A 12,563-nucleotide genomic window follows, 5' to 3' on the forward strand; every position below is an offset into this window, starting at 1 on the left:
GCTGCTGCTGCTGCTAGGAATAACAGCCATTAATGTTTATTAAGCACTTATCATGCACTGAGCTAGGCATATTACATGCATAATCTCATTTAACCTTCACGACAATAGGTTATTATTATAGGAGTTACCTCTTATCTTTGGGGTTACTTTTCAAGATTGCAGTGGATGCCTGAAACTGCAGATAGCACTGACTCCTATATATACTGTTTTTTTCCTATACATAAATATCTATAATAAGGTTTAATTCATAAATTAGGCACAGTAAGAGATTAACAACAATAATTAATAATAAAATGCGCTTTGGGGTCATCAAATAAAATAAGGATTACTTGAACATAAGCACTGCAACAGTCGATCTGGTAACCAAGACAGTGACTAAAGGGTGGGTAGCAACTACAGTGTCGAGACACCGGACAAAGGGACACTTCACATCCTGGGTGGGGACAAGATGGCATGTGATTTCATCATGCTAATCACAATGGTGTGCAATTTAAAGCTTATGAATTGTTTATTTCTGAAATTTTTCATTTAATATTTTCAGACGGCTGTTGACCTTGGGTAACTGAAACCTTGGAAAAAGATACCATTGGTAAGGGGGTGGGGGGGGACTGTATTTTTTTTTTAAACAAAGATAAGTATTTATTGGCATGAGGTGATGTTCACAATGTAGCATATAAAAACAAAGATAAAACATCATTATATTGTGTTCCTTTTTGTAGCAAATATGCATATATTGAGTATTTTTATTTTAACAAGGGTGGAAGAATGTATACCAGAAAATTAACAGTAGTCATTATTATTCCTATGGGCATTTTAAAAAGTTTTAGATGTCTGTATTTTCTACAATAAATATTAATGGATTTTTGCATGCATTTTTTTGTTGTTGCTGTTGAAGCATACTTGATTATATGTATTTTGGAGGTACAGCATTGAGTACCATCCCCTGTGTACATGTGATGATCAAATCAATCTTACTAGCATATTCATTATTACAAATTATAATTGTTCTTTAGAGACTCCCTTGTGGTCTAGTGGTTAGGATTCAGAGCTTTCGCCTCTGTGCCCAGGATTTGATTCTTTGTCAGGGGAGAAGAACCTTTCCTATACTGTGGGGTGGTGTTCTCTGCTATTTACTACTGTCTGCCAGTGCTCCAGCTCTATTTTTCCAATACCCATGAAGAAATAGGATTAATGTTGAGACTAAAATATATTATCATTTTTTAAGATGAAGAAATGGGCTTAAAATAAGAGGAGGTTTAGTGATGTGCCCAGACAAAACATGGTGCTGGAAGTGGAAGTCAAGTAATCTGTCTCCAGAGATTGTATCTTAACCACTAATTAGTAGCTAATAACTATTAATAAATGGCACTATTCTTACTTAAAAATTTTAACTGGAAGCTTTTTTTGCTTTGTAAAAGTTAATATCCAAAAGTAAAGACAAATTCTTTTCTCGACCATATCATAAAAATAAAAGAAAACAAAAACTGTTGGACAGACAGTAGGGAACTTAAGGAAATAGTCACACCACATACTTGCAAAATCCGATCACCTTCTCGAATTCGGCCGTCCTTGGCAGCAATGCTGTTTGGATCTACCTGCAGTGGAGAGGACACAGGTCTTCACACAGGTGTGTGCTATCTTCACAAGAACTTAAAAATATGGTTTTAACAAATATTTTTAAAAACCTGGTTCAAAATTCCCTATTGATTTATTACAGAGTGAATGTCATGATTTTCTGTCAAAATCACTGATTCCAAAAATATAAATGGACTATTTTAGAATTAACAATAATAAAATTAAGAAGACTGGACAGAACTTGATTTGAAGATCATTTTTCCCTCCCTCCCTCTTTTCCTTCCTTCCTTCCTTCCTTCGTTCTTTCCTCCCATGCATTCACTCATTTCTGAATCCCAACTGTCAGACAGGGTCTTCAGCTGACATGCAAGATGTTAATATTAGGATTCTCTGGATCCAGGGACAATTACTTTCTACTAAGGTGATTTTTAAATCCTGGCTTAGCTGTCTTAGAAAAGCTGATAGCTATGCTGTAAGTCCATACTTATTAAAAGGATTTCTGTCTCATGAGCACATTAATTTATAAAGATTTATAATCTATAGTGCTCGAGAAATGAAAATAAATCCTATCCATGCATATTATTACCCAGCACCATTTTACTTATAGGGTGAAGTGTATTAACTGTAAGTTACTTTAGAATAAATAGATATTTAAGGCTCTATTAAGAACTTCTCAGCACTTTAATGGGCCAAACTTGAGTGATGACTTACAGTTCACTGGGGGTAACTCTATCTGTCAGACGTCATGTGATGGCTTCAAACCATTTATTTAGGCTTGTTGTGTCAAAGCTTTTTCAAGCAAAGTTTTTCAATTGTAGCATGAGGTTGATCCAGCCTATCCAGATGTTAGACATTACTTTCTTATTAGTGGTGCTACCTAATAGCTGAGTCTTAAGTGATAAATTAAGATCAAAAGACACTATGATTACACATAAGAGGTATAAGGAAAACATTCCTTCCAAGAATGTATGTTCAGTTCCTGTGGCTTCTTTACCTTCCCTGAAAAATGAAGTTCCAAATCAGACATATTTAAATAGTAAATAGAGACTTACTAGAAGGAAGTGAAGGATGATTAATCAATTGTACCCTGTTTAAAAGCCAATCACAATCTACAACTTTGTCTTTAGAACTGTAATCAAACTAATATTAAAGTTCTACCTTTCTACTTCTGTACATATTACAAAAGATATTTTAGCAGGTGTTTCATTATTCTTCCGCACTCTAATCAGAGGGATTATCATAGTTGTACATTTAAAGGAACTATAAAAGTCAAATATTCTTTGGAGATTTTTCCATTGCAGGAACCAGTCAATACATTCTTTGGAAAAGCAATTAACAGTAACATTTTACATTTATAGAGCTGTGTAGTTTTCTAAGCACATTAATTACATTATCTAACAACTCTATAAAAGCAATGAGATATATATGGTTGTACAAAGTTTCTAGTAGTGGAAACTGAGGTATGTTAGGTAATGTTTTCAAGATCATGGCCAAGAAAACTTGGAACATCATGGAACAGCGATTAGTATCTAGTTTAACTCTTGCACATATATTTGCAAGAGTTAGACTGTATATACACATATATACATATGCATGTGTATATATATATATGTGTTTGTATGTATATCTATGTAATTTTTAATCCTATGTTCATGAAATTAAAAAAGCATACTTTCCTACTTCTCATAAAGTGATGCTTTGGGGAGAATTTAAAAATCACCTGGGGTAACACATTTTGCTTCACGGCCTTTCAAAATAATTAACACTAAAGGTGTCTCACATTTAAGCACCTCACTTCTTGAAAGTGGTTATGAGGTTGAATAAAGCAAACTAATAGGTATGCTCCTTGGGTATTCACATTTATCAGTCTCATCAGCAGAGTAAAAGATGTGATTATTGTGAATATTGATTTAAAACCATTAGCCAATGCTATTGTTAACAGAACTAATAAAAGACACAGTGGAATGGAAGGACAAATGTTTGCAGATCACAAACTTTGCTCTACTACCTGCATTCTTAGGGGAATTTATTCAAATGTAGACAATGTTAACACTTTGGCACTCTTCCTTGCTGGGATTCTGTGGTGAAGGCATCCACATTAAACAAGCTGATAATAATTACATTATTTGGGCAGTATAATTTACTTTCCTAATTGAAAGTGACAAGTATTGGAACATAGCCAGTTCTTCACACTCAAGCCTCAGAAGGAAGGATTTTCTCATTGTGAGTTGTTCCACTGCATCCCTCCTGGTCTCCCTCCCTTAATCTTCCTCTACAGCATTTCTTACCTCGCTGACATAAATGCCGGTGTCTTCTTCATCATCCGTTCGGTAACAGACTGTCAGGCCCAGCTTCTCTTGACTGCTAACACGACACAACTCGACCTCCTGAGAGAATAACACACAGAGAGACATTTATCTCAGAGAGAAACCCACAGCAGAATGGAGAACTCGCTGATATTCTTTGAGTCACTCCGGGAAGTTGTAATAATTATTGGCCAACATTTGAAATTTACTTTTGTTACCAAAATCTTTAAAGTGTACCTTCAACATTTATTTCTGTATAGTCAGATTAATGTTTTAAATTTTCATTATAAAGGTGGAGATAATTTTTTTTGATTCAAAACAGAAAATTTCTTAAAAGAAGTCACAATAATCTATAAACTAAATATGTATAAGTAAATAAGCTGGAATCAATAAAATATTTGAGAATGTCAAAATAAGTGGAAAAAATGTTTATAAAAATATTGAGAGTTACTATGTTTTTATTTGTATTTTAGTAAAACCATCCATCAATTCTTCTTTTGAGTTCTATATGATATGACAATAAGCAAGTGTTTTGTGTAGGTCAGCCCAAGGTTTTCTATTATTTTGTAGAAACTGTCATCCTTGGAAAGAAATGGGTTCATCCAGGCTGAAGAGAGAGACATCAGCACCATACAGGGCAGAGGCAATGATTCAAAGTGTAGCAGTAAATGAACAAGGAAATACATTTACTGGAACACATGGCTAACGGGCTTGAAGTGTCAGTCCTTAGGTAATGTATGCTGAATCTATTTCCTGATTTATGCTCAGTAAAATAAGAATAAATTTTGGTGTATTTCATTTTTATATAATGAAATGGACTTCTACTACTTTCAGAAGCAGGTGACTTCAGGATAAATCACATAGTTCCAAGTAGGAAAACATAAATTGATCCTCTAATAATCACGGAGAACTTTTTCTTATTGGATGGAGAATTTAAGAGCCTTTAGTAAGTAATCAAATGAAGAAGAACAAAATATATTTGACTTGGAAGTGAAGTCTGGATCACGTTTCTAGAACTGAGGATCTGTGGGAGTTGTGAATTTGTCTGTGTCACTTAATGTTCTTTCTCCAGGGTTTACAACAGGGATAGTCTCAAGGGTTGATTTCACTTGATCTTAGCCAAAAGGTCGAGAAGATTGGGTTGATTTCATTTCAAAATCTCTCCTAGTGTACATAGCTTTTTCTGAAATAATAATTAAGTAATCTTTCCTCTTTAAAAATAAATTTGTGTGTGTGTGTAAGAAGATTTTGAAGTTTGATAATACTAGAGTGCTATAGTGTTCTCCAAAATTCCTATGTTGAAATCCTAACCCTCAATGTGATAATATTAGGAGGTGGGACCTTTTGGGAGGTTGATTAGGTCATAAGGGCTGAATCCTCATGAACGCGATTAGTTGTCTTATAAAAAAAGGCCCCAGAGAGCTTCCACTACAGTGAAGGGAGGGTGGGAGCACAGCAGGAAGGTGCCCTCTAAGAGGATGCAGGCTCTCACCAGACACTGAATCTGCCACCATCTCGATCTTGGGCTTCCCAGCCTCCGGAACTGTGAGAAATAAGTTTCTGTTATTTATAACCCACCCAGTTTATGGTATTTTGTTATATCAGTCCAAATGGACTAAGACATAAAGTGTCCATTGAACTGTCTAAAATTTGAAATAGTTACCAGTACTAAATAAAAATTCACTTAAATTCAAAGAAGAAAGTAGTTCTTAGACCACTCTGCTATATTTGAAGAAATATACCCTTCTTCAATTTCGTATTTCAGTGAAGTCCTTGTCACCGGATAATAACTATTTTTTTAAAGATATGCTATAAACCATGGGTAAATCCTTAGCAAGGGGACTTGCCATTTTAAACTCCAGTAACCAGTACTTTCACAGATAATAGCAAATAAAAGTAAATTTAAATCCTCTATCCTGAGACAAGTACTGCAAATTGGCAAAATACATGAAACAATGAGGAATACTGGATTTCTGACTGGTGCGCAAGGACACTCTAAATTACCCTAGAGTGGTTACAAAGGGCATGGTATATGCTGAACAGTCAAGAAAGAAAGGTGAAAAATCCTTTTACTTGGACAAAGAATAGGATATAGTGTCATGATTTGGCACCAGAAGCAAAAGTGTACACACCAAGCAAGGGTCTTTTCAAAACTGGCAATAATTAATGTCTCCAAAGGGAAAGAATACTTGACTAAAACTGTAACATTAGGAAGGAATTACAGCTACAAAAGAGCTTCAATTATAGCAACATGGTGTAATGCTAAGGAGTAAAGAAGCTGTGATTCCTAAGAGACCTATAAGGAAACCTAAACACTCCATAAAGAACTGAGATTGGGACCTTTAAATCAAGGCAAATGAAGAGCTATAGTCAAAGCTGAACTCTACTGACTCTCAATATATTTCCAAAGCACAGGAGAAACTCCCAATACTGTGGGAAGCCATTTTCAGAGGGAAACATCCTTTTTTGAGTGTTTTCTCCAAATTTTCAACAGTGAAATTTGACTTTGGTGTTTGTTTAGAAAATGTATATCAAACTATTTTGCAATAAAATCAAATGAATCTATTGATAGGAAAAGGGCAGAATCCACCCATAGGGCTTCAATTCCACAAATCAAATCAGCTACGCAAATATCACAGAAGAAAAGAGACTAAGATCCTGATGTCAAAATAACTTTTCAACATTTCCATCATATTGGACCTAAGCAAAACTGTGAGACAGGTCTCAAAGTTATCTACATAATCTTTGTTTTCAATATCCCCCTTTTAAAGACACTCAACAGCCTCATACTTCCTTTTAGCTTCCTGGAGTCCCTGAGATCTCAGTATTTTAAGTTTGCCTTTTGCCCATCCCTGAACAAAATCTGGCATTTGGTGTGGTCTTCCGTTCTCTCACTAGTGGCTCTTGAGAAATAAAGATAATAAATAAATATCTCTCAAAGGGATCATCATTAATAATTACTTAAAATGTGACCCAATCGGGGTTCAGTTCATACAGATAAAGGCTGAATATACAAAGCTTAATGCAAAGAACCGATCTGATGAAATTAGCACTTCAGGTACAGAAGGAGACCCAAGAGAGATTTTCCGATGCCACAAACCACCTAACACCATTCCCGAGTGTGAACTTGGATTTATTTCTTTGGTTGAGAATGTCTCAGATGCTACATATTTCATATTGCTACATAGAAGCATACATTTTAAAAATCAAAGTCCTTTAATTCTACAACAAAATTACTTATAAGCAGCCACCTGTAGACCATTTTGTTTGTATGAGGCAAAGGTGGCTTTATAAAGACTCTGATTATCTGAAAGGATTTCTCCAGCACAGGTTTAATTAAGTATTCTCTTCTCAGTGCACACAAGCCTCTAACTTCTGAAGAAACAACCTCCTGGTAATAGAAAATGTTTTCGCTAACAACTTTCATACCTTTCCCTCTGTCACTAGGAAGCTGTTTGATGAAAAACATAAAAGTGAAATGCTACCTCTGTACATTTTCTCCATGGAGACAATTCACGAGCATATACAAATCAAAGCCAAGTCTGTGTGGACGGCGGCGCATCCGTAAGTCATTTGTGACTGCAGCGGAATGATCAGTCCACGCACTTGGTGGAACTACCTTCATTTAGACTTAAATGTGCTTCAGAATGCTATGTTCTGGGAAAGTATATAAAGTTGCTTTAAAAAATCAAATTTCAAATTTCAGTATCTAATCCTGTGAGAAATTGATTATATGTAGATTGTGGGTGGAGTAGGAGATAAAAGTTAGTAAAGCTTTCTGTGAGACATCCTTCTAATCACAGAATGATTAGAATGGGAGTTTTACATAAATTGGTTGCATTACAGTGCTGTGAACTTTTTGTATTTTTTATGAATGAGTTTAGGGAGGAATGAGGAATGTAAAGGGAAAAAAAATCTTTTGCTTTCTAGATAGAACTTTCTTGATGGAGGAAGAAACAAGGCTTGAAGCTGCATGCAGTGACTTTTTCAGCAAAATTGTTCTCAAACTCCAAAGAACACTGAGGCCATGCCATGAACACGGAGGCCCATGCCATGAAGATTTTCCTCTGAGAAAAAAAAAAAAAAATCCAGAGGGAGTCAGCACTACCTAAGTCTGAAGAAGATCTAGGGCTGGACAGGACAGTCATTTAGATCAGTGGACAATCAGGAGAGAGAGGGGCGTATTGTGGCCATATCTTTATTTTTATTTTATTTATTTTTCTGTTTTTTATTTATTAGACAACACATGGACTTTTACTCAAAAATATGTGTTAATCATATATCCTTGTCTTACATTTCATAATGTTTATTGGTAATTAGTGAAATACCATGCTTAGTTGTTCCAACAAAGCATTCATTTTAAAAAATGAATTAAGTAAAAAATATGAAAATTTTAATCCCCACAGCTAAGGGAAACCTACATTGTCTATTATAAAACTATTACTTCAACATATCCTTATCTCTTGGATAATGAAAACCAGGTATAATAGAAAGAAATAAATAACAAAACTCCTGGAATACCCAAATCTCTACGACAGCAACATTTCAGGCTCACACACCCCAAATCCAAACATTATTTGTAACAAGTTGCTGCAACTAGTAACTAAATCACATTTCTGTAGAGACATAAGGGCAAAAGCTAAAGCTTGTGGTCATGTCTTTTCACTAACATCCTTAATCCCAAGTCCTTATTCAACACCTCTTTTTCAGTGGTATTGTTGTACGGGCAGCTTTTATACCCCAATTTCCTACTCTTAGAATCAAGTGACTTTCTGGATTCATTGGGAAATAGAGAAGTCACAGTTTTTTGGACTCAGGTTGACTGTTGTTACTGTGGATTATGAATGGCCTCGGAAGTCATACATGACCCATTTTGAGTGGATTTTATACCCTAAAATGAAAGAAATATTAATTTTGTCTATACCGCTGGTTGGGGAGGAAGTGGATTCATGATGCTAGTAGTCAATGATCAATTCCATGAATTCTGGACAAGGAATAGAAATGGAAAGTGGAAAGTCGAGGTAAGTGAGAAGTGGCCCATAAATTTTGTGTCATTACTCCAGCTGTGACAACTAGGCAACCAGGCCTGCTGCCTGGAAACCTGTCCTAGAATGCTCTGTCTAAAACAAAGAACAAAGGCATGTGAGAAAACCAGGGAAAAACTTCTGTGTACATCAGACAGGATTTTTTCCCCCCACCTCTCTATTTATCTTGTTGTATCTTTTGAGGAAACTGCACTTACTGTTAGGTATTCTGTCATGTGTTCACCTTTGTCTGAGGCCAGAAGTCCAGAGGTTTTCACAGCTGACTCGGGGTTTGAGTGAATATGAAAATGATCATTTATTAGCTCTCTAATGGCATTGCTAATTACCCACAGTCATTTGTAACTGGATTTTGTGACTTGAATGTTAGTTCTTGAGGGATCTCCATCAAAACAGTTTCACATGCCACAAGCAATGTGTAAGAAAGATTATTTACAATATGTCATTTCCATAGTTGCTTTATTTATAAAGTAGCAATTTCAAGCCCTCCACTCTGATCAGCTCAGATACTCTTGTGTTCCCACTCCAGCACTTTCGCTCTCTTGTGAGAGACCCCAAGCCTTGACCTTTCCACTTTCACTGTCAATAATTCCCTCATGCCCTCACCTCCCTCCGTATCCATCTTGGAATCCACAGTTAGGCACAATCGTCTTTTATGAAAATCCACAACTCCCTTCTTCTCTTCGTCCACTGAGTCAAAAGGTCAATTGTGGTTAAGCCGAAATACTCACTGCCTGTGTGCCTGCCTGAGTAGGTCCTGGAGGAAAATGCACAGCATGCTGACCACCCCAACTACTCTCACTGTAAGTTCATTACCACGAATCTCAAATGCGCAATCAAGGCTGCCTGACAATCACACTGGACTTTCCATGTTAAGTTTACTTCCACCTTCTAAACAAGGAATGTTATATTTCTTCTTTTCTCAGATTTCCAACAGAAAGTGCCCAGTGTTAGTTGATGACCTCACCTCACAGTTCACTGGACACCAGTGTTTGTTGTGACCTCTGCTTTCCCTGCTCCCAGACTGGTATTTCACACCCCTTCTCTGCAACTCTGCCACAGTGCTTTCTCTCTCTTCATGCTTAGCCAATCATCCTGTTCCAGACTTCGTGGAGAAAAAAGAAGCCGTGAAATGGAATCTACTGCATCTTTCCTCCACTCAGTGTACCAGTCTACATGCATCTGTATCCATGTTTTAGGCTGTCTTTCTATTACCGTGAAAGAAAGGTCCCCAATACTATCAAAGGTGAATGCCTCCACTCATGCTCTGTAAACCATTTCTTTTGATTTTTCAAGAACTTCTTTTATGGAATTATTCATTCTTTCTCCTGTATTATTAGTTTCGCTTTCCTTAGTAGCTCCTTCCCACTGCTATACACACACACACAAAGGCATCAACATCATCCATATGCAGTGAGGCAGGGGGAAACCAAAGGAGGTAGCGGTAAGTTCTAGGCTGGGGGACTGCTGGGAGAATCCAACAAAACTGTCTTGAAAAACATAACAGAATTAATTTTGGTGTTCACCAAAAAGACTATATTTCCAAACAGAGAAACACTGACCAGGCAAAGGCATAGAAACAGGAAACAGCATGTCTTGTTAGAGGAGCTTTAAGTAGTTAATGTGTGTGATGCTAAGAGTTTAAGATTAGGCTGGGTGAGGGGTTATGATGAAAAATAAAACTAAAGAGGTAGGCAAAGGTCAGAGTTTGGAAGGGTGACCACATCATATTAAGTAATTTGGACTCTTTGCAAAAAGTAAAGAGGAGCCATTATAAAGTAAATAAAAGTCAGATTTGCAGAAAGATTATAAAGGAAATAAAAGTCATATTTACAGAAAGATGACTTCAGCAGTAGCACTGTGGGTAAGTTGGAGGGGACAAGCAAACAGAAAGGACATTGTTGGAGGGGAGGGGGGAGGGAGAAGGGAGGGAGGTTTTGGTGATGGGGAGCAATAATCAACCAAAATGTATATCGACAAAATAAAATTAAAATAAATAAATAAATAAATAAATAAATAAATAAAAGAGACAGTAAGGCAAGTTGGGAATGTTAGCAGTTCACGCAAAAGAAGATAAGACCTTGAATGTAAGCAGTGTCATATCAGTCCTTAAACACAGTTACTATTATTTCCATTTCATACATGAAGAAAAGGAGGCACAGAGAGAAGTTAAGTAACTTGCCCAAAGTCACACAGCAAGTCAAAGGCAGAGCTGGGATTCAAGTTCTAGCTAGAGGACCCAGCCTGAATTCTCCACAGCTCCTTCCTCTGTTCCATATATTTCTCTCTCAGTTTTGGGAACTCACCTTAAATGCTGCTTCCTGGATTGTACTTCTCTCTATCACTCTCTCCGAAGGAAGACTCTGAAAATTCTTTATCAAAATTTCACTGATGCTTAGTAACTTCCTGGAAATTATGACCATTAGTTTTTCTTTCTTTTTTTTTTAATTAGCAAATTTGTATTTTATTAAGTTGCTTACTTTTTAATTGTCTTTTTCCTTTACTGTTCTGCAATTCCTTGTCTGTTACATTTATTACTATACTCCATGAGTTTAGATATGAAACAAAAAAATTTAGTTCCTTGAGGATGGTACCTTGTCTTCTTCTCAGCACTTCTCATACCAGCAGAATGCTGGGTTCTTATGAGAAGCCGTATATACGTTTGTTGGATCAGTTAACAGACGGCTATAGTGGGGCTGAATGTATAATTGCTTTTGCTATGTTTGTACTGCAGTATAATTGCATTAGATTAAGTAGAATGTGTTCAGAAAGCTGTACAAACAATAGATGTAATAGTCTCTCAATCTCTGCCAACAAAAAAATAATCAAAGAATAAACTATAAAAATAAAACAAAATTATAATTATTCATTCTAAGAATTCCTTTGACAGATTCAATTTCCACTTATTCATTTTACTCACTCGACATTTTCTTAGCACCTGCTATGTGTTAAGGACCACATTCAGCACAGGGAACTTCTTATGTATTAAACGTTGTGCTAAATGTTTTGTGAATAATGTCTCCATTAAAAAAAATATGACAGGGTAATATAGTGCAGAGGAGTCAATTCTGGCCCACTCAGCTTTCATTAACTGTCTTTTTGGAAACATGATATTAAATTTCTTTTGCAGAATTACATCTTCTTTCTCAGTTTATGTGTTTGTTTAGAACTGATTCCAGCTCTTCCAGTGGGCATGTGACCAAGATATTAACCAATGGGTACATTTTATTTCCCCAGCTGTAGTGTTTATTTCAAGAATGGCATTTGGTACAGTTCAAGTCCATCAAAATCAGGCCCAAGAGTTTTGCTGAAACTATTGGGAAAAGAAAACTTGTTTTTCCTATTGTACTTGAACCTGCAAGAATGGAGATCAGGAGTAGCTCAATGCTTTATCTTGCTGCAATATATAGATCCTGAGGATAAATACAGAAAAGAGGTAATAAAAGCCAAAAGATGGAGAAAGCTTGAAATCTAGTGTCATCATTTGAGTCCCTGGATCAAATTATATCTACAACAATAAAGCTTTGGAATTTCCAGTTAGGAGAGCTAATAAATTACCTTTTTTTGGCAATTGTTTTGGGTCTTCTTTCATATTGTAGATGAGAAAATTCAGAGCTAGCATCAAGTAATTTACTTAAGG

General features: G+C 36.1%; 1 protein-coding gene across 2 annotated transcripts in view; it reads right to left on the reverse strand.

Moving 5' to 3' along the window:
- PDZRN4 (PDZ domain containing ring finger 4) overlaps window positions 1-12,563 on the reverse strand; it is a 335,879-nt gene that overhangs the window by 15,792 nt on the left and 307,524 nt on the right. For both annotated transcript variants that reach the window (XM_063075880.1, XM_063075881.1), the window contains 2 exons: window positions 3,864-3,962; window positions 1,533-1,595 (listed from right to left, as the gene is read on the reverse strand). In XM_063075880.1, coding sequence (XP_062931950.1) covers window positions 1,533-1,595; window positions 3,864-3,962 — 162 coding nt within the window. The remainder of the gene's footprint in view (window positions 1-1,532; window positions 1,596-3,863; window positions 3,963-12,563) is intronic.

The sequence above is a fragment of the Cynocephalus volans genome, chromosome 12 (assembly GCF_027409185.1).
Source record: "Cynocephalus volans isolate mCynVol1 chromosome 12, mCynVol1.pri, whole genome shotgun sequence".
Taxonomy (NCBI): Eukaryota; Metazoa; Chordata; class Mammalia; order Dermoptera; family Cynocephalidae; genus Cynocephalus; species Cynocephalus volans.